The sequence below is a fragment of the Platalea leucorodia genome (assembly GCF_965183815.1).
Source record: "Platalea leucorodia genome assembly, chromosome: W".
In the NCBI taxonomy this organism is placed as follows: domain Eukaryota; kingdom Metazoa; phylum Chordata; class Aves; order Pelecaniformes; family Threskiornithidae; genus Platalea; species Platalea leucorodia.
This window is the reverse complement of record NC_138859.1, coordinates 6,605,351-6,632,046: the sequence shown is the minus strand read 5'-3', so window position 1 is coordinate 6,632,046 and position 26,696 is coordinate 6,605,351. Positions and strand designations below refer to the sequence as shown.

General features: G+C 53.3%; 1 protein-coding gene across 1 annotated transcript; it reads right to left on the bottom strand.

Annotated features, from left to right (window-relative positions):
• Window positions 1–249: 249 nt before the first annotated feature.
• LOC309601568 (U5 small nuclear ribonucleoprotein 200 kDa helicase-like) lies at window positions 250–25,855 on the bottom strand. The gene is made up of 45 exons (XM_082334632.1): window positions 25,791–25,855; window positions 25,335–25,498; window positions 24,736–24,907; window positions 22,916–23,108; window positions 22,605–22,660; window positions 19,950–20,048; window positions 19,488–19,640; window positions 18,906–19,005; window positions 18,581–18,717; window positions 17,606–17,689; window positions 17,203–17,376; window positions 15,246–15,383; window positions 14,983–15,138; window positions 14,448–14,618; window positions 13,994–14,187; window positions 13,268–13,391; window positions 12,681–12,830; window positions 12,385–12,495; window positions 11,683–11,814; window positions 11,115–11,303; window positions 10,364–10,561; window positions 9,743–9,895; window positions 9,538–9,618; window positions 9,133–9,216; window positions 7,917–8,023; window positions 7,553–7,671; window positions 7,130–7,284; window positions 6,747–6,936; window positions 6,354–6,527; window positions 5,565–5,725; window positions 5,061–5,288; window positions 4,532–4,723; window positions 4,272–4,450; window positions 3,947–4,098; window positions 3,539–3,647; window positions 3,246–3,354; window positions 2,863–3,052; window positions 2,553–2,717; window positions 2,184–2,305; window positions 1,915–2,058; window positions 1,647–1,823; window positions 1,410–1,570; window positions 1,243–1,324; window positions 1,055–1,147; window positions 250–936 (listed from the first exon to the last, which is right to left on the bottom strand). The coding sequence occupies exons 1-45, from the start codon at window positions 25,833–25,835 to the stop codon at window positions 793–795; spliced, it is 6,411 nt and encodes a 2,136-aa protein (XP_082190758.1). The 5' UTR covers window positions 25,836–25,855; the 3' UTR covers window positions 250–792.
• Window positions 25,856–26,696: the final 841 nt, after the last annotated feature.

Below are 26,696 nucleotides of genomic sequence, written 5' to 3'. Positions count from 1 at the left end.
GGGAAGATGGTGACCGACCTCCTCTGCCCCACAAGTTGGACTTTTGCATGCCCAGGGGACCATTGGGGTCCCACCAGCCTCCCTGGGGCTGCACATGGGCGTGTGGCTTTGGGAGATGGGGCAGGACTTGCTCCCCACTCCTTCTGCCCCATGCTCAATAAATCAGTGGTGTTCTGGCCAAAGCCTCCAGCTCTTCCTTTTGGTGCCGTCACCAACACACCCAGCAGCCTCAGGGTGAGCGGAACGAGGTGTAGGTGCGCCCTGGGGAGCTGGAGAAGGTGGCACAGGACAGGCCAGATTTTACGCCTCATGGTGAAGCACAGCCCGAGGGGAAGCATTTAGGTCTGCTCCTGCAGGCTGGCGGCAGCATAGTGCTCCTAGAAATGGCTACCAAGCCAACTCTGCCTTAATTAGTTTTGCTAATGAACTTTTTTGAGCCCCACAATGAAGGCACAGAGCTACTCAGTGAGCTGGGGGACAGCCTCGGGGTCAAAGCGGAGGCAGTCGTGCCTGTTTTCTCCCCCCTTCCCCCCCCAGACCCAGCAGCGCAGAGGGCAAGGCGGGTCTCGAGATTTATTCAGCTGCCGTAGTCATGCTTCTGGGCGCAGCTCCTGTCTAAAAAACACTGTACAAAGCATCACCACCTTAAAAAAAAAAACCAAAACCAAAAAACAACACCACAACAGGAAAATACATGGAAGCCACACAAAGGGAGGTGACACAAGCGCTACCGTGGCTGGGGTTTGATGGCTGAACTACAGGGGGAGCCTCACCGGGACCTGCAGCCCCGCATTAGTCAGAGTCGCTGTCGCTTTCCGCCTCCTTCACGTCCACGCTGAACTTGTACTCCTGGTCGCAGCCCATGTAGGCATCGCTCATGAAATACAACGTGTAGTTGTGCGTCCCCGTAGCTGGGGCCACGAAATCCAGCTTCACCTATGCAGCGAGGAAGAGCCAGCGTTGGGGTGGCAGAGGGGAGACCGGGCACCCCTCCGGCTCACCCAAACCACGTCCGTTTGGATGGCGGCCGCCCCCCCTGCCCTGTCCTGCTCACCTTGGCTTTCTGCTGCAGCGTCAACCGCTTGATGGAGATGAGGCTGTTGGATTTGGAGTCGCCGATCACCACCCACCAACCCTCCTCGCGTTTCTGCCGGAGACCTAAGAGTTAATGGGCTGGGGGTGGTGGGGGACAATCCCCTCCTCCACTTCTGCCACCCCAGTGTCACCGGGTTTGGCACGTACCTGGGGGAAAAGGGGAGCGATGACAGGCCCGATGACCTCCTCTTCACGCTCCAGCTGCACCAGCACCACCACGGGCCCCCCGCTGCATGGAGAGAACCGAGACTGAGGGTCAGAGCATCCCCCCGGTGCTGGCACAGCACCGAGGGGGCCGTGCCACCCCACCTCACCTGCGGATGCTCTCCTTCTCCACCACCTCATAGGAGAGCTCGATGTTGGGGTAACGGTTACAGAATTGAGCGACGTCAGCGATCTGGGCATCCAAGAGCTGCAGCAGAGTGTTCCGGTCCTCGTCCTCCATTTCCATGATGTCAAAGACGCTCTCAACCCCCTGCAAGGAAGAAGTTTTCAGCCCAGGGCTCCTCAGTGGGCGAGGGCAGGACCACAGCGCTTCCCCCAAGCTTTACTTTATCCGTGCAGCGCTTGATGTGCTCAGAAGTGAAGTGAGGAAGCTGCTTGAGATAGGAATCCTTCGACCACATGGCCTGCGTCACCATCTGCGCCAGCTCCATGGCGGCCAGCGCGGGGCTGAGCCAGCCATTGCTGGACAGCACGTCCACGCAGGCCTGGATCAGTCGGATCGCCTGGACAGAAGGGACGGGGACAGGTCAGAAGGCAGTGACACAACACAGTGATGCAGGCAAGGTGAGCAGGTTCTCACCTGCCCCACTGTACCTTGCTGAGGATTTCCTCGGTGTCTGACTGCAGCTCAGCGCTCAGCTGCATGCGCGACAAGTGAGCCTGCAGCAGGAGGTTGGTCTTGACGTGGGGATCGTTGAATTTGGGGTTGGTCAGCTTGTGGGGAACTTTTTGGGCCAGCTACAGGGAGAAATGATAAACCCATCAGTGCTTTAGCCCTACAGAGCTGAAAACGCGGGCAGCTTTTTTCCCCCGACCCTGCAGGAACCCACGTCCATCCCCAGATCTGACGCGCTGCTGCTCACCTGCCGCAGCAAGTTGTCCTCGTGGTGCCTGATGGGGATGTTCTCATACTCGGCAGCGTTGGAGATGATTTCAATCAGCCCTCGCACCTTGGTCTTGGCGTTGAGGGACATGCTGAAGAGCTCTGGGGAAGCCGGAGAGGTAGAGGGGTCAGGGAAAACCAGACAGCATTAAACCCCATGGTACAAGAGGCGCCTTCAGGCAGACAACATGCAGCCTTGCGCTAAAGGACAGAGTTTTACGCACCCAACCATGCACACAGCACCTTCTCTCCATTGCCTGTGGCACAGGGAGCGACGCAGAGAGGGGACAGAGAGCAGGAGCACTGGCGAGCACGTGTGTGCAGTACCCGTCCCTCGCGGAGCCCTTACCGATGGTGGTGTAGTTGATGTAGTAATAGGCAGCGATCATCCCCAGGTTCAAAGGAGCCACATCCATCTCGTCCTCGATGCTGATGCACTTGGACTGCTCCAGGTCACTGAGGGTCTGTTCCACCAGCTCAGAGAGATGATCCGAGAGATGCCTGTGGGACACACCTGTGGGTACAGCAGCATTGCGGCGGGGCTCAGAAACTCCCCAGGATGGAGAAAAGCTGCTCTTGCGAAAGCACAATCCTGCAGGCAGAGGGTCCTCAATATCCTCCAACCCCATACCCACCGGTGCAGACCCCTCTCTGCTCACCTTGCAGGTTGTAGTAGTTTGGATTCTGCGTCATCCTGCGATACAGGAACGTCCAAGTGAGGTAGTCGACCGCATCCTGCTTGTTTTCGATGGTCTTGGTGACAATCTCAGCATTGAAGTGATCATGCATGCAGTGGTCCAAGTGCGACTCCACCGGCAGGGGCTCGTAGAGGAATTTCTTGAAGAAATCCTACAGTGGGGCAGGAGTAGAGGGAAGGGGTAAACAAACCCCAGCACCTCCAAAATCCTGGAGCACCTCCCAGGCAGCAGGGCTCTGAGTGAGGGTTATACATCAGCCTGCCCAAAGCTGGGAAAAGAAATCCATGCCCCAGGCAGGAGACAGACATTCGAAGGCCAGAAACAGTGCCCCACTCCTCACCCACCTTCTTGGATCCCTGGCACATGATGACGCAACGGCCCTCGTCATCCTGCAGCGGGCGATTAGCATGGCCCACCATCTGCAGCACGTCGTAGATGGGGTAATCCACATACCTGGGACAGGGAGAGAAAGTTAACGAAGCTCCACGCAAAGCTACCACCGCTCTCCCGCGATTCCCAGCCTCTGCCTGGACAGGGATGAAGCCCTTTGGGATTAGGGCATCATTCCTTCGTGCTCAGTGCAGCCTGAACTAGCAGGGTGGACACCGAGGAAAGCTACGCAGCGCAACACACTCACGCGTGGATCTTGCCATTGTAGTACTGTGTGTCCATGATGATCACCAGGTGAGCGGCGATGTTCATGCCCCAGCAGAGGCTGCGGGAGGCAACCATCACCTGAACTGCACCTGAAAGATGCACAGGGAGAGCAGTCAGCCCGCGGGCAGAGCACCTCTCTGGGTCACAGAAATTGGCGGGGAGAAAGATCTGGGGGTTCTGTGCTGGGGCAGATGGGTCTCGGTATACAGGGAGGTCCAGGAGAGATGGTGAAATTTAAGATCGCAGCCTTTTTGGACCCGGGAGGCAGAGAAGTGACATGAGGCTTGGGCAAGCTGTTATCTCCAGTCCAAAGACTGAGGGCACTGCCAAGCTCCAGGGAAGAGGGTTTACGGGTAGAAGTGGTGTGTCCTCATCCCACTCTGCTCACCAGAGCTGAAAAGCTGCTCTACCACTCGCCGTTTCATGGCAGTCAGCCCCTCGTGCAGGTAGCCCACCCCGTTCACGAGCGTCTCCTTCAGAGTGTTGTCATTCAGCTTGTCCAGGTACGGTACCAGATCCTTCTCTGCACAGTGCAGGAACCTGCCAGAGAGGGGGAGTAAAGAGACCACTGCCAGGCCCAAGCAAGCCTGTCCCTCCCTGATGTCACAGCAGATGCCTGAGTGACATCTAATGAGACCATTTCCCCTCACTAGTTGTCCCTCAGCCCAGCGAAACAGCCCAAAATCTTGGGACACAGGCCACAGCACCGTTACCTTTGCCTCTGGACATCTGAGGCGCACGTGGTGAGGATGTTGATGGCCGTGAGCCGCGTCTGCTTGCGGGATGGGACGAAGACGATGACCGGCTTTTTGGGCGAGTGCTTCATGATGGCATGGTAGACAGGCTTGGCCATGGAGAGCAGGCGAGTCTGCGTATGGCTGATGTTGAAGCCCTGCAGAGGAAGAGGAGCAGGCAGTGACACTATCTGGAAACCAGGCAGAAGGGAAAGGAGATGAGGTTGCCCAAACCCTACCTGAATGTGCAGCTCCAGGGGCACGGGGCGGACGTTGGGGTGGAAGTTGAAGGTGGAGGTGGCACTGCAGCCCAGCCAGTGAGCCACGTCCTTGGCGTTGGACAGGGACGAGCTGAGGGCCACGATGCGGATGGGTCGCTCAATTTGGGAGGAGATGTAGCGCATGCGGGAGCAAATGACCTCCAACACTGGCTGCAGGTGGGAGAGGGCAGGTTGTAGCTGGAACAGGAGGGGAATGCCAAACTCTCCACACCGTGGCTGCCTCTCCTGGCTGAGCTCTGGCCACTTCAGCCCAAGCACTCACACCCACAGAGACCCCAGGGATACCACTCCTGAGCTTCCCAAAGGATATGGCCCTCCTGTCCCAGCCCATCCTGCAGCTTGGGGAAACTCCCGGCAGGAAAAGCTGACCTCAGACCAGGTATTAGGAGTGAGCAACCATCCATCCCACAGCAGCTCTACTACAGAGACCAACACGATGATGAGCATCACTCGAATTAGTAGCGCCCTCCTCCCATCCCAAACGCACCCCATTTTCGCCCCCGATGAGATGCACTTCATCCACGATGAAGAGGTTGACGTTCTGGACGTTCTTACGCTGCTTCCAGCGTCGCGAGAGGATGTCCCATTTCTCAGGGGTGCTGATGATGATGTTCCCTTTGCCCAGCAACTTCAGGTCAGTGCTGGTCTCCCCCGTCAACAAGACCACCTTCTTATTGAGACGTTCCTGAAACTTTTCGTACCAGTCCAAGAAGACCTGCCAAAAATGCAAGGGATGCTGTTGTCAACCTCAAATTAGAACAAATCCTACCAAATCCCTGGAGACACACACATGCACACACTGACATCAGCAGGTCGGCAGTGGGGGGGTGTCTCTTTGCTCCCTCAGAGAGACCACAATTAATCAAAAGACTCTGGAGTTATCCTGAGGGACGTGACAGCAAAGAAGGGATGAGGAAAAGTGAAACAGGGGATGAGGAAGCAAATCTAAGCCAGGGTAAGCCTCCAGCTCTCCCCAGGATGCCAGGCTTACCTGCTCTGCCAGGGCCTCCATGGGGGTGATGTACACACAGCGTCCCTCCGAGTTCTGGAGCAACATCCTCAAGATGGCAAATTCAGCACAAATGGTCTTTCCGCTTCCCGTGGGGGCACCCACAAACACGTTGTCATCGCTGTTATAAACAGTGTTAAACACTGGGGACAGATGGACAGCACAGAAGAGAGCAGTTTAGCAAAATCTCCATGGATTTCTATCAAAGCTCTAGAAATGGGCAGGGAAAACACAGCCTGGACCCAGCCCGCATAAGGAGGAGCTACAGAAAAGGCTGTTTAAGAGTTTTAGCCCAGGATCCACTGAGCAAAACAGGCTCTCGTCTGTCACAGTAGCTCACAAGTGTGAATTCCCTACTCTGGCTAAGCCCAGGCAGAGAAACACAGACAGGGCAGCTTTGGTTCACTCACAACTCCATCCCTACAAGCAGCACAGATGGAGAAGTTTGGGGCCAGCCAGCTCTGTGAACCTGAGCCACAGTGTTAGCATAGACACAGCTTCCAGGAGCAAACCTGCTGTTGCCAGACAGCTCCGGACTGGCTGCTTGATGTACTTGAGGAATATATCAAAGGTACTCTGGCCCATGGAGAAAGATTTCAAGCCATCAAACCTCTAAGGCTCAGGGAGGTAGAGGGGATACGCTATTTGCTACAGAAGTTTCACATTATGTGAATAAACCCCACAAAACCAAGGCTACGGGACTACGAATACCAAAAGGGCCAGGGCTCACTGAGAGGCAGTTTGGAGGAGGTGAGCAGAGGCAATACCCACCCTGAGTCTGGATGGGGTTGAAGAAAGGGAACTTGTCCTGGTAGAGGCTCTCAAAGGCACTGTTTCGCAGAGCCGACACGGGCAGCGGCTGCAGATCCAGCAGCTCGGTCGGAGGAGGGTACTTCTCAGGGAGGATCAGGTGGCGGAAGGAAACGGGCAGCTGGGTCTCACAGGCTGTCAGACACACAAAAAAACATTTTCATCTCCAAAAGCACTCCAATGGTTTCATCTCTAAGCTCCCTCTGCCAACGGGATTCCCCAGCCCTACTGTCACTTGGATGTCAGAAGTCTTTCCTCCAGCACAGCACTAGGAAAGGGCCTGACCTATCCCCTCCGCCCCCAGGGAGAACCGCTGCTGTATAACCCAGGTGCTCCTGGCAGAATGTGACTTACAGAGCCAGCGGTCAGAGACCACCCGGATGAAGTACTGCGGGGGCAGTGGCTCAAAGACGGGCACGAAGAAGGTGATGAGGTGCTCGTCCTGCGCGTACTTGGCTTTCAGCAGGAAGTACTCGTGGTGCAGGATCACTTCGCTGTCCACATCTTCCACCAGGATCCAGAAAGCTTCAGATGAACCGTGTACCTAAGCAAGGGCAGCTGTTATCTTCATATCAGAGTCCAGATCCCCCCTTTCAGACCTCCAGGAGCTGAACACCAGCCCTCCCACAGCAATCCTGCCCCAGAAGTGCCCTCCTACCCCCAGCCTGGTATTTAGCCTGGTGATATTTAGCTGCGCCCCTTTAACGAGGGTGGGTCATCTCCTGCGCACAGCTCACCTTTTCATCCCACTGGAAGTCAGGGGCAATGGTGAGCTCTACTTTCAGGGTGGAGCGGGTAATAGGCTGCAAGTGGACCGAGAGCTCCAGCTTTGGAAACAGATGAACGTATTTGTGGATTGTCTTGCCCATCTTGGGCATTCGGATCAGTTCCCCTGCAACAGAAAGGCACTGCTGTCAGGACAGATGGACAACAGGGTGACCAACAGCTCCCAAACTGAACAGTATTCAGTATTGGCAATCCAAGCAGCTGGAAGGTGCCAGGGCAAAACCTCTGCCCTCCTCAGGCTGTACCAAAATCCTCACCAGTTCTGCCCCTTCAATCAGACAGGAACAAGCCCCCCAATTTCTGGGTCAAAACACGGCAGAGGAGAACAAAGAGGCAGATACCTCTCCCTGCCACATTTGCCTGTGTCTCTGTACCTATTTCGTTATGGTTCAAGTCATAGAGCCGCTCAAACGGGAAATTCTTCTTCTCTATTTTCTTCACCACTTCTTCAGGCAGTTTCTTGAACTGGCGCAAAGGGCACATGGACTGCCACCTGCAAGGACACCACGGCGTGAGACAAGCAAAGAAACAGACGAAGCCTTCAGAGCACCAAGGTTCCCCACACTGCCGAAGACCAGCCCTCAGCCAGACACACGCGGCAGCTCCTTTACACCCCGACAGGCACAAGCACTCTCCCTCCCAAATGCTGCAGACCTAGCCAGGCTACACTGAAGAATCTCATCCTATGCCAGAGGCATCCAGCCTGCAATCAGAAAACACCTCTGAGATCTCACTTACATCCGTTTATCAATCATCTTGCAGAGGTTAAGGGTCTTGTCGGTGAGCTGGGCCCAGCCACGGTTCAGGACGATCTCGAAGATGGCACGCATCAGTCGGCCAGCGGACTGGGGGAACAGAGAGCAGCTCTCAGAGCTTGGCTGCAATCATCACGTTTAACTCTTCCTTCCTATCTACCCATTTTCCTGTCCAGCCACATGATAATAGAATGGTTTGGGTGGGAAGGGACCTTTTAAAGATCATCTTGTCCAACCCCCCTGCCATGGGGGGGGGACATCTTCCACTACATCTGCGTGCTCTGAGCTGCGTCCAACCTGACTTTAAACACTTTCAGGGATGAGGCATCCACAGCTTCTCTGGGCAAGCTGGTTCAGTGTTTCACCACCCTCATTGTAAAAAAATTCTTCCTTATATCCAACCTAAATCTACTCTCTCTCAGTTTAAAACCATTATGTGGGAATAAGTGAGATTGTGTTTTACTTTGACGAGATGCAGCTGTGCCCTTGAGGCTTGTTACAAACAAGTTTGTGAAACTTAAAGGCAGAAAAATAAGGATGAGATTGGATACATCCCTGAAAGAGGAATTCGCGTGCACCAGCTTGAAGAACCAATAAGTAACGCTGAAGAGACGCGTGGACACAAGACAGTAACCAATGAAATAAGTTTTGCTTGCTCGTGAACACTAGATCATATTATAAAAGGGATAGATTGTAAAAATAAAGGGTCTTCGCTTGTCTTTGCCTGAACTCATATGCGGAGTCTGTGATTAATTGCCACACCGTTATCCCTTGTCCTATCACTGCAGGCCCTGGTAAAAAGTCTTTCCTCATCTTTCTTATATGCCCCCTTTAAGTATTGAATTTTACTTAAAGGTCTTTCATCCCAAACACCTACAGGTGGAGCAATTACTTGGTGGAACAATTACTTGATTCCCAGCCTTGGGAACTTGGCCTTTGCGGCAGAAGAATAAGGCTACACTGTAGTCCTCTAGCGCTGAATTATTTTGATTACAAATTGGAGACTCCAATGAAGATCTAATTCCCACCCTGATAGGCGTTAGACCTTCTCACCGCTCACAGCTCTAGTTATTTTCAAAGCCATTTATGACCACAAACTAAATTTCCAAGGTGCAAATAGTTGTCTGAGACTGAGACATGGCTGGACTGCACACACCTACATAGAAACAGAGAGGCCCCAGCCATGTTTCCTCACTCACCTGGGTAACGTACACCATGTCTGCCATAAGAGCAAATCCTTCCAGCTTCAGCTGGGAGATGAAGGCCTGGAGGAGCACGTTGATCTGGGGAAGCAGAACAGAGAGGCTCTCAGCGCCCTCCGCACCAGCACCTGATCCCAGTGGGCTTTGACGCATGGCAGGACAGAAGTGATCAACAGGGACCAACTGTCCTATGCCACAGGACAGTGTGCTCAACCAGACATGAAGCACCTGCAGCTCTTTGAGCATCCCTGACACAGCCCAGGATGTCCCACAGAGGGAAGAGAACAGAAATTTTCCCGGGGGGGGGGGGGGGGGCATTTACTATGACAGCTCTCTCCCAAGGATTACTGCTCCCCTCAAGACAGGCAGAGAAGTCCCCTCGAGGGGGCAGGCAGGGCTCACCTTGGCACTGGGCTCCTCTATGCTCTCCTTCACCGGGATGGGAACTCGCTCCAACAACTTCTGAAGCTCGAGCTTCTCCTCCTGCAGAAAACCAAGGCAGGAGAGATGAAAAGTCCCTCACAGGGCAAGCTCTGCATCTTCCCCTGCAGCATCAAGACCGGTGCCTCAGGGTTGTCTCACTCGGGATGGGTGTCTGGCTCCATACCTCCCTCACGGTGATGTTCCTGAACTCCGAGGACAGCGAGAAGACCCGAAACAGCTCGATTTCACTCAGGGTGGGTTTCAGGAGCTGATTGTAAGTTTGCATCGTCTCATTGGTAATGTAGTAGTGGCTGGCGATGCGGCCCAGCTCTGTCACCTGCCACATGGAGAACATCCAGAGTGAAGCAGCAGAAAGACACCCAACTGTTCATGCCACAGACAGAAGGTGCTGAACAGGAACTAGGCTGCAGCAGGAGAGATGTCTCCAGACAAGCTAAGCATAAACTCAAATCACCCGGGAAAGCTGCTCTACCTGGTACACAGTTCCGTACATCACAGCCTCCCCTTTCTCATCTCACTGCCTCTGAAGCAATGAGAATACAACAGGAATGTGAATTTGCTTAGGGGGCAGCAGCAAACATACAACAGTGACAGACTGAGGGTCAGGTTTTACACCAGCATTCTCTATGCTGGCAAACAGCTCCCTGGAATCACAGACACACAGCAGCATTCCCTGGGATCCATATTTAATCAGCAAGATGCCTCTTGCATCCTTTCTCTCAGCCAGAGGATGCTCCCGTCCAGCTCTGCTTGGTCATGGCGCCTTTCCCAGGTCCTGTCTCACCTGGAAGTTCCCTGTCTTCTTATCATACTTGACCAGGTTGTTCTTGTCCAACATGAGGGCCGCAGTGTGAATCAGATCCAGGCGGCGCTGGTCCAGCAGCGGATCCCCCTTCAGATCATCGTGGGATATCCCGTAGAGAGTGGGGGAGCGCAGCATTCGGATATACAGGTAGGTATAGCCCAGCCAATTCACTGCATCCTGAGAAAACACCAACGTGCCGTAAGAGCCGATGAACACGCCTCATGGCAAGCAAAGGTGACGTTCTGGGTCAGAGCCCAGCGCTCCCAGCACTAGCATAGGACACAGCAGGCTGAGCCCAGCTGAATCCTGCTACGGCAACATTAAATCAGAGCTTGGAAACCCAGCAGTGCCATACACAACTCTTCTCCAGTACCAGAAAAATATTACTAAGGAATTAAAAAACAAACAAAAAAACCCACTCTCCACATGCAGACTTTTCCCCAGTGTCCTTCTCCACGTGGAGAACTCTGTCTGCTCTGAATTACAGAAACATCTACCCACTTGCCTGACACACCAGCCAGCCTTACAGGCTGGTAGTTCTCATGGCTGCCCTTCCAGATCTCTTAAAAATTTGCTCCCCAGGCACCAAAGGTTGCAAGTTTCTTTGCTCCGGTACAATGACGACATCTTTCCCCAACACAGATCATCCTTTGGCCCCTGCAATTCCCACCAGCTCTCTGGGTGCAACAAAGGGCGCATGTACGTGGGGAGAGCAAAGATTCACACTCGCCTTTGCGTTCTGGACATTGCCGAGCACAGTCTCCGCATTCAGCATGTCTGGGAGCTTCGACACCATCTGACTTTCAATGGGGAGCTGCTGGTTGAGCAGGGACAGGTAATACTGCAGCTCGCCGTGGGACGTGATGAGGATCCCCTCTCCTTTGGTATCGTACTGAGGCCTCCCGGCACGCCCCAGCATCTAAGAAACAAGAAAGCGAGGTCAGCAAAACAGAAAAGCTTTTAGCTTGGCAATTTCTCCTTGCTGCCATGTCCTGGGGCTTTACTGCCAGACTGCTCAGTCTGCTGTTACTTCTAACTGGCAGGAAACACATAGAAATATCTCAGATGTGTCCAGGCAAGGTACTGGGAGAGGAATCATTTGTCTGCTCTCCTACTGATCTGTTTCTCCTCTGCCCTCACAGCAGGGCTCTTCCCAGAACAGCTAAGACAGTCTGACAGTAGAGAACAGGGAGCGACTGCACTGAGAAAATACAAAAGCAGACCTCAAATGTGCCTCCACGGGAAAGGAAAAAATCCTGCCCCGGGTCCCAGCAGCATCTTTGTTACCAGAACTTCACCTGCAGTATGTCCAGAGCACCCAGCTCGGTCCAGCGCCCCTTCTCAGGGCTGTACACCTGTGTCCCCTTGATGATGACAGTGTGAGCAGGCAGGTTCACACCCCAGGCCAGCGTGGCTGTGGAGACCAGCACCTGCAGGAGCAAAACAGCGATCAAAGCCAGGTAGAAGCCTTTTCCTAGGGTAAAAAAAAGGATCTAAAATGCTGGTCCTGACATTAGAGACAGGCACAAAAGGGACAAAGTCTGAGAACTGTGACTGTCTCGACAGCTCAGCAGAGGAAGGTCAGATAAACAGCAAGATCTTTGCCCAAATTTCCCAGCTCACTGCATGACCCCGAGAAAATCCTTTGCCTTCCATTTATAACGCAGCCAGGAAATTGCTTGGATGGGGTTTTGCCAAACTGGCAACTGTGGAGAAGACAGCCTGCTTCTGGAACAGACCTCTGGCTTTAAACGCTCAGCTAGGCCTAGGGAAGAAGTTTTTGCCCTCTCCGCTCCTGGCCATGTGCTTTTAGTTTCTATTCTTTACGTGAAAATCAAGGCTGCCTTCATCGGGCACCAGCTTCAGTAGAGTGGGATTGGGGTTGACTACGCTTGATCCTCTTGATTTTGCCCAAAGGGCTATTGGAAAACATGGCTCAAGCGTTTCTTCTGAAGTACCTGCCCCAAACACAGTAATTCCTCCTGGGAAGTGAGGCTCACCTGAATGTGCTTGTCAGCAAACAGATCCTCCACCAGCGTCCGGTCCACTCGCGTCATCCCGGCATGGTGAATGGCGAAGCCGTAAGGAAGGAGGTCCTTCAGCTCCAGGTTCTGCAGCAGAAACACAACCACCTCTAGGTTTTCTACCCGAGCCAAGTAACATCAGAGAAAAAAGAAGCAACAGAAGGTAGCGCATATCCTAGAGGAAAGGCTGCGAAACTGCACCAAACTGGCAGCACCTTTGCAGCTGCGCTCCTGCTCTTGCTGCGTCAGAACAGTCCCGGCTGGGCAGTTACCTTGCACTGCTCGGCTTCGGTCCTCAGGACCTCGGTGGAGGCTGAGCCCTCCCGCAGGAAGAGGCCCAGGGTATCTTTCTCCAGGCACATGTCCCTGATGGCCCGGGCTGTCTTCCCGGTCTCCTTCCTGGAGTGAACGAACACCAGCACCTGTTAAACAAGCACACAGTACCATTGCTGAGAGAGGAATCACTACGGCTGCAGCTGTCAAAAGATGCTTGACCCAAGCCACTCCTGGTGTTCAGGGTGGGAAGAGATCATAGAATCATAGAATGCTTTGGGATGGAAGGGACCTTTAAAGGGATGTAGAATTAGTCCAGATGCCCTGTGAACCACGCACAGAGCTCCTGATCTAATAGGGCAGCATCACAAAACCTCCCTCATCCTAAAAGGACAGGTCATACATTAATGGGACAGCTGGCACAGAGAGAAAACCTGTGTTCCTTCCTCTCTCAGCTGCCATCGACCACCCAAACCTACCCTCTTCTCCACTGCAGCGTTTCTGCAGCAACAGCAACTCAAAAGAGTCTCACAAGCAACAGACAAGAACCAGGATTAAGCGCGTCAGGAACAATAAAGTATCAAACCTGGTTCTTTCCAGCATGCTCCATAATCTTCTCATAAACAATCTCATTCATTATCTGGAAGCGTTTGATTGCTTTCTTCTCTGTAATACCCACATAGGTCTGCTCTAGCGGCACTGGTCGGAAGCTGTAAGGAAAAAAATTGAGTCCATAAAAGAGCAGAAGAATGGAGAAACCCTGATACAAAGGTCCTGTCAAAAGGCATCCTGTATTTTGTGCTACTGAGTTCAATATGCTTCCTTTTTGCCTCAATTTACTCAGAGATTTGATGGCTCCAGTTCTGCCCGGTTAGATTAAACAGTAGGGGACAGTAACGTGTATTCCTATTTCCTGGAATCCATTTGCTACGCACACGCTCAGGGAACAAAAATAGTGTTTCAGGAACCACCATAATCCTATTTCAGGCTTCCTTCAAACAGCTTCTGCAGCACACAGCTACAGCAGAGTTTATCCGCCCTCTCTAAAGCACCTTCTTGCAAGTATGGCAATGCAGGAACCCTGGCACGCATTTTGTGGCTGTATTTAACTGCTCTAGTCCTGAACAGGCATTTACCAGCACATCTAAGAGCAAATAAATGCATGTTGAAAATAGCCTGAAGGCCTGGTGAGACCCTGGCATCATCTGACAGATAAACACTCAACTGCTTCTGCAGGAGGCAGGTCTTTCCCAGCTCTCAACAGCTACCCACCATCTGATCGTAAAGATATCTTCCCAGCTTTCCACAGTACCTGTTATCAAAATAGAACAAGCCTTTCGCCGGGTCCACTCTCAGGAACGTAGCCACATCCTCATAGTTGGGGAGGGTAGCGCTCAACCCAACGAGCCTCACGTCCTCCTGAGTCATCTCGATGTTGCGGATAGTTCTGGCTACCAAAGACTCCAGGACGGGTCCTCGGTCGTCATGCAGTAGGTGTATCTCATCCTAAAGAGAGGAAACAGGAACACACTTATCCCCACTCCAAACCGGCTCTATTTAACCATTTTTAGTTTCTTAGCAGACCCGCCTGTATGGACTGAGGCACACTCATCCCACAGCTCAAAGCACGAGTCTCTCCACAACCAAGCACCAGAGACATCTTCAACCGCTAACACATGTTTGGGAACTGCAATGCTAAAAGACTCGGTGCCCGTCATCACCCCCCTCCTCCATGCCAGGGCTTTGCAGGCACCGGCGCTGCTCACCAGGATGACCAGCCGCACCAGCTGGGTATAGGTGCGTTCTCCTCCCTTGCGGGTGATGATGTCCCACTTCTCTGGGGTGCAGATGATGATCTGGGTAGCGCTGATTTCCTCCTTGCACAGCTGGTGATCCCCCGTCAGCTCAGCCACGCTGATGCCATAAGTCGCCAGGCGCTAGGAGGAAGCCCGCAGGCGGTTAAGCTGGATAAACACGCATTCCCCGGGGCAGCGTTAGAGCAGCGCAGCCCTGAGACGCTCATAGACGTTTTCATACTTGTCCCGCTACAGCGCTGGAAGAAATGCATGAATTTTATAGCCCATACTGATATCCAAAGCCCGTATCAACACACACTCAGAGCCCAGTGGGTGCAGACTACATGAACAGAGATTAAAGGCAAAACCCAAACTCATCCTCTCCCGACAAGCTTCTGCCAGAGCTTATATCCTTCTGTAAGTGTAATATAAGGAAGCCACCACAATAAAGCTCATCTTCCCCAACCAACAGTTCAAGCAGGGGCAGGACCAAACCCCTCCTTACCTTCCCGAAGCTGCCCACCATCTCCTGCACCAAGGACCTCATGGGTGCGATGTAGATAATCTTGAAATCGTCCACATTGATGGTTCCGTCGATGTTAATGTGTTTCCCTATTTCTCGCAACATGCACATGAGCGCCACGTTCGTCTTCCCAGCACCCTAGAACGCAAGCAGAACCAGTCCCATCAAATTTGCGTCCTCTCTGCCCAAACAGATCATCCTTCTGGATTCCCCATCACAGAGGACCTGAATATCAGGATCATTACCGTGGGAGCACACAACAGCAAGTTCTCATCCGACTCCAGGGCAGCGCGGTAGAGTTTGCTCTGAATACGGTTCAGTGTTTTAAACCCCTCGAATCCAGCCTGGGCGTATTTGGGCAACTTTTCCACAGAAACCAATTGCTGAAAAGGGAAAACATCAAGCTCAATGCCTTTGTTTCAGTACCTCGCAGGCTGCAGGGCATATGTGAGACCTCAGAGACACCCTGGGGAGTAGCAGGGTCCTGTTGTCTCCAGATGACCAGAAGAGATGCCCTGTGCCCAGGGATCATAGAGCTGGTTAGGAAGAGATCAAACAAGGCTCATTAGCTGGCCCATGCACTCCAACGAGTACAAGTTATAGTTGGTTATACCATCAGAAAAGCAAATCCCCACCATGTTCTCACGATGGGACAGATCAGACCACATTTCTGCTACAGGCAATTTATCACAAGGCATGCCATGAATCAGCCAGATCTCTGGCCCACACTGCACATCACAGTAAGGAGGGAGCAAAAGCAAAGCTGAGGGCTCAGCAAAGCAGCTAAATGGGGCAGGGGAACGCTGAGACAGAAACCACCAGCACAGGATATGCATTCCAGAAGTGAGAAACTAGAAGTCAGGAACTCTCTTCAGACACGTGAAATCTCTTAGCTTAAAATAACGGTTCTTCAAGAAATCTGACAGGGCGTCACAGCCATATCAAAGCCTGTTGAGTCCCAGGAAGTATCTGGCATGATATTAGCAACAACTCACAGGATGGTTTGGGTTGGAAGGGACCTTTAAAGGTCATCTAGTCCAACCCCCCTGCAATTGGCAGGGACATCTACAACCAGATCAGGTTGCTCAGAGCCCCATCTAACCTGACCTTGAATGTTTCCAAGGATGGGGCATCTACCACCTCTCTGAGCAACCCATTCCAGTGTTTCACCACCCTCATTGTAAAACATTTCTTCCTTATATCCAGTCTGAATCTACCCTCTTTTAGTTTAAAACCATTCCCCCTTGTCCTATCGCAACAAGCCCTGCTAAAAAGTCTGTCCCCATCTTTCTTATAAGCCCCCTTTAAATACTGAAAGGCTGCAGTAAGGTCTCCCCAGAGCCTTCTCTCCAGGCTGAACAACCCCAGCTCTTTCAGCCTTTCCTCATAGCAGAGGTGCTCCATCCCTCTGATCATTTTTGTGGCCTCCTCTGGCCCCGCTCCAACAGGTCCATATCCTTCCTGTGCTGAGGACCCCAGAGCTGGACGCAGGGCTCCAGGTGGGGTCTCACCAGAGCAGAGCAGAGGGGCAGAATCACCTCCATCGCCCTGCTGGCCATGCTTCTTTTGATGCAGCCCAGGATACGGTTGGCTTTCTGGGCTGCGAGCGCACATTGCTGGCTCATGTCCAGCTTTCCGTCTATTAGTACCTCCAAGTCCTTCTTGGCAGGGCTGCACTCAATCCCTTCATCCCCCAGCCTGTATTGATACCAGGGGTTGCCCCAACCCAGGTGCAGGACCTTGCACTTGGCCTTGTTGAACCTCATGAGGTTCACACAGGCCTACTTCTTGAGCTTGTCCAGGTCCCTCTGGATGGCATCCCGTCCCTCAGGTGTGTCACCATACCACTCAGCTTGGTGTCATCTCCAAACTTGCCGAGGGTGCACTTGATCCCACTATGTCATTGATGAAGATATTAAAAACAGTACTGGTCCCAATACAGCCCCCTGAGGGACACCATTTGTCACTGATCTCCATCCAGATATTGAGCCGTTGACCACTACTCTCTGGATGGGACCATCCAGCCAATTCCTCATCCACCGAACAGTCCATCCATCAGATCCATATCTCTCCAATTTAGAGAGAAGGATGTCATGGGGGACCGTGACAAAGGCCTTACAGAAGTCCGGATAGATGACATCAGTCATCTGGTCACTCAACACACCTAGTGCTACATAAGGGGGAACAAAGCAGGTCACCTACCTCTTCAGAGCCAAAAGGCTTTGGCTTCAGGGCAGGCACGTGCACCTCCTCGTAGCCCTTGCGCTGTCTGCGGAAGGAGCCATCAGGGAGCTGGCATCGCTTGTTGGCCATGAAGTGACTACCTTGGGCAAACACCAGATCCTCCAAGTCCAGCACCTGCCGGGGAGCCAGTGCCTGGAAACAGCAACGAGAAAGGGGCAAGGATTAGAGAACAACCCTCTCCTGCCATTTTCACCCTGGAACCAAAGGAAAAGCAACTGCATCCAACTGGCAAGTGCCTCTTTAGCACATCAGGGGCTTATTCTTGGTATCTTCCTGCCCACGCCACTTCAAGTACTCTTTTTGCACTTACTGAGGATGCTTGTCAGAAGGGCTAGGAACAGATGACTTCAAAGAGTTTTACCTCTCCTCCTTGGTCCAGATTCATGGTCTCCAAGTCAGCATCCATCCGGGACTGACGAACACGCTCCCGGCGAGAACGTTCCTCCTGTGCGAAGAGATGAGAATTCAGCCCCGGGGAAGAGCTGCCAAACGTTCTCCATGGACTGCCAGGCTCTCCTGTCACACACGGCTTCACACTCTGCGAGTCTGCACAACCAGAGCGCCACGAGCCGCGATTTCTTTCAATCACAGGCTTTCGCATAACCAGAGCCAATAATTTTTGGCAGCAGAAACCAGTGCCCCCAAGGCCAGGACATAAACTTGCCTTCCGGGAGAGCAGATGAAAGGAAGCAGGGAGTGAAGACAAACAAACCTGCAGTGCCCCAGCAAAAGCCCAGCCTGCTGCCTGCCAGCAGCGCTCCTCAAACACAGAGACACCAAAACTGGCCCCTTGCATCAACATAACCACAGTTTTTTCTAGCAACACAGCAGGAATACGGTATTAATCCCCCAAAAACCAACCCCCAAATCAGTCACAGAACTGCTATCATCCAAAGGTCAAGCAGAGCTAATCCTGCATGCCAATAAACCTGTTGAGTGTCACATTCCAACCCCAAGTAATTAGGAGCTGATCAGAGGTGACCAGGGTGTTTTATTGTGGTGAGCCTCGCATCAAGGAGGCCCAGAGGTGAAACAGTGCTGTTACAAGACAGTTAACACCAGCGTAAAAATGCGAAACTTGCAGATATTGACATTTTCCTGGGAAAGCAGACATCTGAGTGACTCAAAATAAGAAGTGGTAAATATATCGTCCTCTCAGCTGAGTCTCAGCCATCACCTAAGCAACATTTCCTATGGTTTCAAGATCCCAGCTGAGTCAGCAGGCTCCTCTCTCACAAACAGCAAACAAAACACACAGCCCAATGATGACCGCAGATGGCAGCAAGGATCCCATGATTCCTCCTCTCGTCCTGCCTGAGGTTCCCTCTAGCCTTACCCGGATGAGATCCTCCTTCTCTGTCTCATGCAGCTGATACAAGAACTTCGACAGCTCAGGATCTGCTTCCATCTTCCCCATTATCCTTTCTTTTTCAGCTTCACTTTGTGCACTGGCCAGCAAAGTGCAGTACAGGACTGATGAAAGAAAATTAAGGGATGGCAGGCGGGGTTGAGGGTTGAACCAAAAGAACGGAGCAAGTAACAGGGGCCCAAGCTTCACAAGGCAACACTGATGGCAGTTAAAAAGCCTCGGGTTGCGCTAGAATCATGTCAGAACAGCAGGGAAACAACAAGATGGGACAGTTAAAGGGAACGCCACTCACTCATCATCCGGTGCTGCCGCAGGACTTTAATGAAGTCAAAGGTGTTAAAGCCCAGGAGCAGAACAAGCTGGTTCTCACATTCCCGGTCATCGCTTGCAGTCTGGGAAGAGAAGAAACGAGGAACGACCAGTGACCTCTGCGCCCCACAGAACAAGAATCCCTGCTTCATACAGAACTGAAGTGGAGCTAAACAGGAGCTACATGCAAGACTAGGTACCTGATTCAGACTGCAGATAAAAATCCCATCCTCCCTGACTCCCCTTCTTCCCCAGTGAGTCACCATGCCCAGCGCACACAAACATCAGCACCAAAATTAGCAGGGAAACAGACCCGACTTACGATGATCTCCCAGCAAATGCTGACAAAAACCCAATCATCTTCCCCTTAGAAGAAGATTTCTGTGAATTAAGACTAGGCCCAACCTAGTCCAGTGTTTACCTATCTTGTTGGAAACATGGCACATCCGCAATTGCATTTCATTTGAAGAAAGATAGGTAACAAGTTGTTGGGGCAAATTCCTGTATTCCAGACAGAAAGGTATTCTGAAACTGCTGCAATCCTACAGATCGGGTGGCCACTGACCTTCAAGATCTCCAGCACTTCATCCGCCTTCTTCTGGGAAACAATGGCATCATCGTAGAAGCGGCTCAGCTGCCGCTGAAGCCAAAAGGCGTCGATGTCTCGAGGATGCAGATCCTTCTTCTTCGAACTCATCAGCTCACCCGATGCCACAAGCTTAAGAAAAACCCACAAAAATGTTATCTTCCTCTGAGAGGAAAGCTAGCAATGTGACCATTGTGTTGTGGAATGAGCGTTTGTGGCCTCTCTCTACCCTGGCAGAGGAGCAGAGACCCAGCAGATGCAACTGTGCAGCTGCCAGACCTGTTAATTTTATTAACGTTCATTTTGGCCTCCATTAAACAGCAGCTTCAAGGCTCCTCTCCACCCACAAACAACCTTAACTCTATCCATAGATCAAGAGGATCCCCAACCCTCCTCCAGAGGACACCAAAACCACATTTCACGTGTTCCTTGGTGACTCACGTTGGCTGAGAGGGTGCAACGGACAACGGCTTCATCTCCCTCCACATCATCATCAGACGCCTCATCACGCACTTCGCCATAAATGTCCTCATCGCCTTCCTGTTGAAAGAGGAGTTCCAATAAGCGGCTTTTGCAAACATCAAAGAGAAGCTTTTCCTCAACAGAAACGCATAATCTGGCAACTCATTCCTGAGGGGAAACAGCCTGGCTTGTGCTTTTAACAGGAACATAATGCTGCTGTTCAGGTAAAGGAGAGCCTACCACCTTTGGAAGAAGGGGCAGGTGACTCAGGAGGACTACAAGGATGTTGTGAGGATATGCAGGGAGAAGATCAGAAAGGCGAAGGCCCAGCTAGAACTTAAACTGGCCACTGCAGTGAAGGATAACAAAAAAAATGTTTTCACAAATATATCAGCGACAAAAGGAGGGCCAGGGAGAATCTCCCTCCTTTGTTGGATGCGGAGGGAAACATTGCCACAAAGGATGAGGAGAAGGCCGAGGTACTTAATGCCTTCTTTGCCTCAGTCTTTAATAGTCAAGCTAGTCATCCTCGGGTTTTCAGGCCCCTGAGCTGGGAGATGGAGATAGGATGCAGAATGAAGTCCCAGTTGTCAAAGAGGCGGCAGTCACTGACCTGCTCCTCCACCTGGATGCGCACAAGTCCATGGGGCCAGATGGGATCCACCCGAGGATACTGAGGGAGCTGGCAGAGGAGCTGGCCAAGCCACTCTCCATCATTTATCAGCAGTCCTGGTCAACTGGGGAGGTCCCAGATGACTGGAAGCTAGCAAATGTGACGCCCCTCTACAAGAAAGGTCGGAAGGAGGATCCGGGGAACTACAGGCCTGTCAGCCTGAACTTGGTGCCGGGAAAGGTCATGGAGCAGATCATCCTGAGTGCCATTACGCGGCACGTGCGGGACAACTGGGGGATCAGGCCCAACCAGCATGGGTTCATGAAGGGAAGGTCCTGCTTGACCGACCTGATCTCCTTCTATGACAAGGTGACCCGCTTAGTGGATAAGGGGAAGGCTGTGGATGTTGTCTACTTGGACTTTAGTAAAGCCTTTGACACTGTCTCCCACAGCATTCTCCTGGAGAAGCTGGCTGCTCATGGCTTGGATAAGTGCACTCTGCGCTGGGTTAAAAACTGGCTGGCCGGCCGAGCCCAGAGAGTGGTGGTGAATGGAGTCAAACCCAGTTGGTGGCCGGTCACGAGTGGTGTTCCCCAGGGCTCAGTGTTGGGGCCGGTCCTGTTCAATATCTTTATCGATGATCTGGATGAGGGGATCGAGTGCACCCTCAGTAAGTTTGCAGATGACACCAAGTTGGGTGGAAGTGTCGATCTGCTGGAGGGTAGGAAGGCCCTGCAGAGGGACCTGGACAGGCTGGATCGATGGGCTGGGGCCAATTGTACGAGGTTTAACAAGGCTCAGGGCCGGGTCCTGCACTTGGGTCACAACAACCCCATGCAACGCTACAGGCTGGGGGAAGAGTGGCTGGAGAGCTGCCTGGCAGAAAAGGACCTGGGGGTGTTGGTTGACAGCCGCCTGAACATGAGCCAGCAGTGTGCCCAGGTGGCCAAAAGGGCCAATGGCATCCTGGCCTGTATCAGGAATAGTGTGGCCAGCAGGACCAGGGAGGTGATAGTGCCCCTGTACTCGGCATTGGTGAGGCCGCACCTCGAGTCCTGTGTTCAGTTTTGGGCCCCTCACTACAAGAAGGACATCGAGGTGCTGGAGTGTGTCCAAAGAAGGGCAAGGAAGCTGGTGAAGGGTCTGGAGCACAAGTCTTATGAGGAGCAGCTGAGGGAGCTGGGGCTGTTTAGCCTGGAGAAGAGGAGGCTGAGGGGAGACCTTTTCACTCTCTACAACTACCTGACAGGAGGCTGTAGCGAGGTGGGGGTCGGTCTCTTCTCCCTAGTAACAAGTGACAGGACGAGAGGAAACGGCCTCAAGCTGCGCCAGGGGAGGTTTAGGTTGGATATTAGGAAAAACTTCTTCACCGAAAGGGCAGTCAGGCATTGGAACAGGCTGCCCAGGGAAGTGGTTAAGTCCCCATCCCTGGAGGTATTTAAAAGATGGGTAGATGTGGTGCTTGAGGACATGGTTTAGTGGTGGACTTGGCAGTGCTGGGTTAATGGTTGGACTCAATGATCTTAAGGGTCTTTTCCAACCTTAACAATTCTATGATTCTATGACCATGTGATAAGATTATTTCTACTCTCTACAGAGAGGTTTTGCCAGTGACTCCTCCAACAATCTCCTATTTGTCTCTCTTATCATTCTCTCAGTCTCTTCCAAAAAACAATCCCAGGGAGCACTTATATGAAACACTTCCAGCCAGTGCATTTGAAGGTCTCTCTTCCTCCTCATCTGTCAAGTTTCCCCACGAGATCTAAATATCACCATCTGTTTTCCATCGTGCTGACTCATGATAAGCCTTGGATTAGCAGGAAAATCAACAAATCCTCCCCAAGCCAGGCATCTAAAATAATCCAGCTTCTCCTTCCTGGCAGAGACATCCCAGCCCGAGCCAATGCCCACTTCCCAACGTGACTGAGTAAAACGGGACAAACGTGGTCCCTGCAGAGCGGCTTGGAGTGAGGGAACAGGGCAGACACTCTGCTGCCACCCTGCAGCCTCTCATATCTTACCTCCTCATCGGACTCGAACTGCACGTTCACCCCGTAGGTCTCATCAATATTGTCATCTGCAAGGGAGAGTGGAGTTAATTCATCGGAAAATCTGGACACCACATGCAAGGTTCACAGATCCAAACACCCGCCCATGCCTCCGTGCATCCAAAAGATTAAAAGAACTTGGGGCCTGAAAACTGTCCAAACGTTTTTCTGGCTTCTCTGTGTGCAAACACCACCCCGGAGTAAGGCTGAATTTGGCACCAGTAACCTGACTTTCTGCCAGCCCCATCCCTGAAGCCACAGCCCACGACAACACCTTCCCGTACCCATGTTCTGGATTTCCTTGTCTCCACCATAATCTGTGATCTTCTTCCCCAGGTTCACCAGCACGTGGTAGCGGGTATCATCAGTCTGTCCCAGCAACAGATCAATCTCCTTCCGCCTCTCCTTATCACGCAGCTTCTCGTTTTTCAGTACCGCCAGGACCTCGTCAGCGGCTCCGCAGAGGATGTCACGTGGCTGCAAAAGGAACAGAACCATACAATCGTTTAGGTTGGAAAAGACCCTTAAGATCATCAAGTCCAACCGTTAACCTAGCACTGCCAAGTCCATCACTAAACCATGTCCCTAAGCACCACATCTACCCGTCTTTTAAATACCTCCAGGGATGGGGACTCAACCACTTCCCTGGGCAGCCTGTTCCAGTGCCTGACTGCCCTTTCAGTGAAGAAGTTTTTCCTAATATCCAACCTAAACCTCCCCTGGCGCAGCTTGAGGCCATTTCCTCTCATCCTATCACTCGTCACTAGGGAGAAGAGACCGACCCCCACCTCGCTACAGCCTCCTTTCAGGTAGTTGTAGAGAGCCATAAAGTCTCCCCTCAGCCTCCTCTTCTCCAGGCTGAACAACCCCAGCTCCCTCAGCCGCTCCTCATAAGACTTGTGCTCTAGACCCTTCACCAGCTTCCTTGCCCTTCTCTGGACACACTCCAGCACCTCGATGTCCTTCTTGTAGTGAGGGGCCCAAAACTGAACACAGGACTCGAGGTGCGGCCTCACCAGTGCCCAGTACAGGGGCACTGTCACCTCCCTGGTCCTGCTGGCCACACTATTCCTGATACAAGCCAGGATGCCATTGGCCCTTTTGGCCACCTGGGCACACTGCTGGCTCATATTCAGGCGGCTGTCGACCAACACCCCCAGGTCCTTTTCTGCCAGGCAGCTCTCCAGCCACTCCTCCCCCAGCCTGTAGCGTTGCATGGGGCTGTTGTGACCCAAGTGCAGGACCCGGCACTGAGCCTTGCTGAATCTCGTACAGTTGGCCCCGGCCCAACGATCCAGCCTGTCCAGGTCCCTCTGCAGAGCCTTCCTACCCTCCAGCAGATCGACACTTCCACCCAACTTGGTGTCATCTGCAAACTTACTGAGGGTGCACTCGTTCCCCTCATCCAGATCATCAATGAAGATATTGAACAGGACCGGCCCCAACACTGAGCCCTGGGGAACACCACTCGTGACCGGCTGCCAACTGGATTTGACTCCATTCACCACCACTCTCTGGGCTCGGCCGTCCAGCCAGTTTTTAACCCAGCGCTGAGTGCACCCATCCAAGCCATGAGCAGCCAGCTTCTCCAGGAGAATGCTGTGGGAGACAGTGTCAAAAGCCTTACTAAAGTCCAAGTAGACAACAGCCTTCCCCTCATCCACTAAGCGGGTCACCTTGTCATAGAAGGAGATCAGGTCGGTCAAGCAGGACCTTCCCTTCATGAACCCATGCTGGCTGGCCCTGATCCCCTGGTTGTCCCGCACGTGCTGCATAATGGCACTCAAGATGATCTGCTCCATGACCTTTCCCGGCACCGAGGTCAGGCTGCCAGGCCTGTCAGCATAGCACGGAGAAGAAATTTGCTACGTGAAGGATACGGTGTCGGTTCTTCCTATTTCTGGACCCTCATATAGGCACTGAAAGGCCACCCCCACAATGAAGGTGCCATTGCAACATCCTCGAGCCCAAAAGCCAGCACCAACGGTGCAAAGCCATCCCACGGGATTACCGGGAAGGATTACAACATCTAAGGGCTGGATCTAACAGGCTTTGAACCTCTGCCGGAGCAGGGACACCCGTCCTGAGGCATCCCCATCCTCACCTGGTCCCCAAGAGCCGCCTGAATGAAGCTCAGCAACACCTCATAGGTCTCGCGGGTCTCCTTGGTTTTGGGTTTGTAGATGATGCCCACCATCTCATCGATGCCCTCGGAGAGCAGGGTGTAACCCTTCATCTTGTTGATGTCATGCCTGTCCTCGTCACGCTTCCTTCTCCTGGAAAGGGGGGCAGGGAGGAGAGCGCCTGGGTCAGTCCCACAGCAGAGCCCTGCTCCTGCTATTTCAAGTACAGCTATTCTCTTTTATTTGAAAAATAAAGGAGAAAAATAAATCTTTTTTAATTTTTCACTTCAACTTTAGTTTCTTGACATGGAGCAAGCAACTCCGAATGAAGAAAATAACGTCTCTGCATCTCCCAGGTTAGCAGTTTTCAGCCTGCAGCCCTGTGCTTGCGCCACCAAAACATTTTCCACTAGAAAATATTCCCAACGCTGTTAAATTCTACCCCATCAATACAACTAAAACAAATCAAGGCTGCATTATCCAAAGACAGGAATGAAAAATTCATCGCCCAGAGTGTTTTTCACACAAATACCACCCTCAGCCAGGACCCTGCGCCCCTCGGCTCTGCACCAGCACTCACTTTGCTCGTCGCTCCTCCTGCATCTGGGGTTTGGTTCTCTGGGCCTTGTCCCCCATGCGGGTCCCGTCCAGTTTGCCCACCAGGGACAGGACTTCTCCGGTCGGCTCATCCCGCCGGGTCCGGTCGATCAGCGAGCGGTCAGCTTGGAGAACGAGGTTGGAGTTCTGGGAGAAATAAAGAACGGGGGCTGATGGGGGCCGGGAGGAGCTCCTCGCCCGGGTGCTCCGTTACCTCCCGGTGCCCGGGAATTCCTGCTTTAAGGGGAAAAAAACTTAAAAGAGGGTTTTAGCTCTCAGAAACGCCCCCCAGCCCCGGTAAAGGGCCGTTACACCGAGCTCTCCTCAAGCAGGAGGAGAACCGGGGCCGCCAGAGCGCGGGGGTGGGTTTAAAGGCACCTCCTGGGTTCACGGCACCGGAAAAGGAGAGAGACCCGGGGGCCTGCGGGGCCGCACTCACCGCCTTGTATTCGTACTGCAGGCTCCGCGCGGTCACGTCCGCCATGACACTGCCGGGCTGGAGGCCACGCCGCCGCCGCACACCGGATCAGGCCGCGAAACGGAACCTCCGAGTCAAGCGGAAGCAGATCCCGTCCCCGCCGTGCGTGTGCGACCCGGAAGCACTTCCGCGGGGAGGGTCTCGCTCGGCGCCCTGGGATGCCCCTCCCAGCATGCCCCGCGGCTCCGCCCCCTCCCGGACTACAGCTCCCAGCATGCACCGCTGCGCCCGGTGAGAGGCGGTGACGCTCCGGCGACTTCCCGCTCTGATTGGCTGACAGTGCCTCGCTCGGCTGCTCCCCGCCCCCGCGCCAAGGGCTGGCCGTGATTGGCTCAGCCGCGCCGCCCCCGCGCGTTCCGATTGGCCGCGGCGGACAGTTGAGCCATTGACGGTTGAGGCTTTCATGTTGTCCCCATGGCCCTTTCCCGTGCCCCAAGGGGGACCCCGGTCACCCCTGCGTTGTCCCCACAGCCCTCCCTGTGCCCCAAGGGGGCCCCCAGGCAGCCCCACATTGTCCTCACAGCCCTCCCCATGCCCCAAGGGGGCCCCTGGTCACCCCTGCATTGTCCCCACAGTCCCCTGGCACCCCAGGGAGGGCCCTGGTCACCCCTGTGTTGTCCCCACAGCCCCTATGCCCCCAAAGGGGGGGCCTGGTCACCCCTGTGTTGTCCCTACAGTCCTCCCTGTGCCCCAAGGGGGTCTGTGGTGACCCCTGTGCTGTCCCCACAGCCCCCTGGCGCCCCAAGGAGTCCCCTGGCACCAGGAAACGGGTGAGCAGAGGGCGGCAGCCTCCTGGCTCCACTCAGCCCCATGCCAGCCAGGGCTCCTCACTGTGCCAGGCAGCACTGGATGGTTCCAGGCATGTCC

Bases quoted from the DNA above. Each gene is read 5' to 3' on its own strand.
- LOC309601568 (XM_082334632.1), bottom strand. From the start codon at position 25,835: ATGGCGGACGTGACCGCGCGGAGCCTGCAGTACGAATACAAGGCG. The intron at 14,188-14,447 runs GTGAGCAGCGCC...TCCTCTCTTTAG, and splicing joins TGGTGCGGCTGGTCATCCTG to GATGAGATACACCTACTGCA. The intron at 6,937-7,129 runs GTGAGCTGTGCG...GCCCTTGCTTAG, and splicing joins ACTTCCAGTGGGATGAAAAG to GTACACGGTTCATCTGAAGC.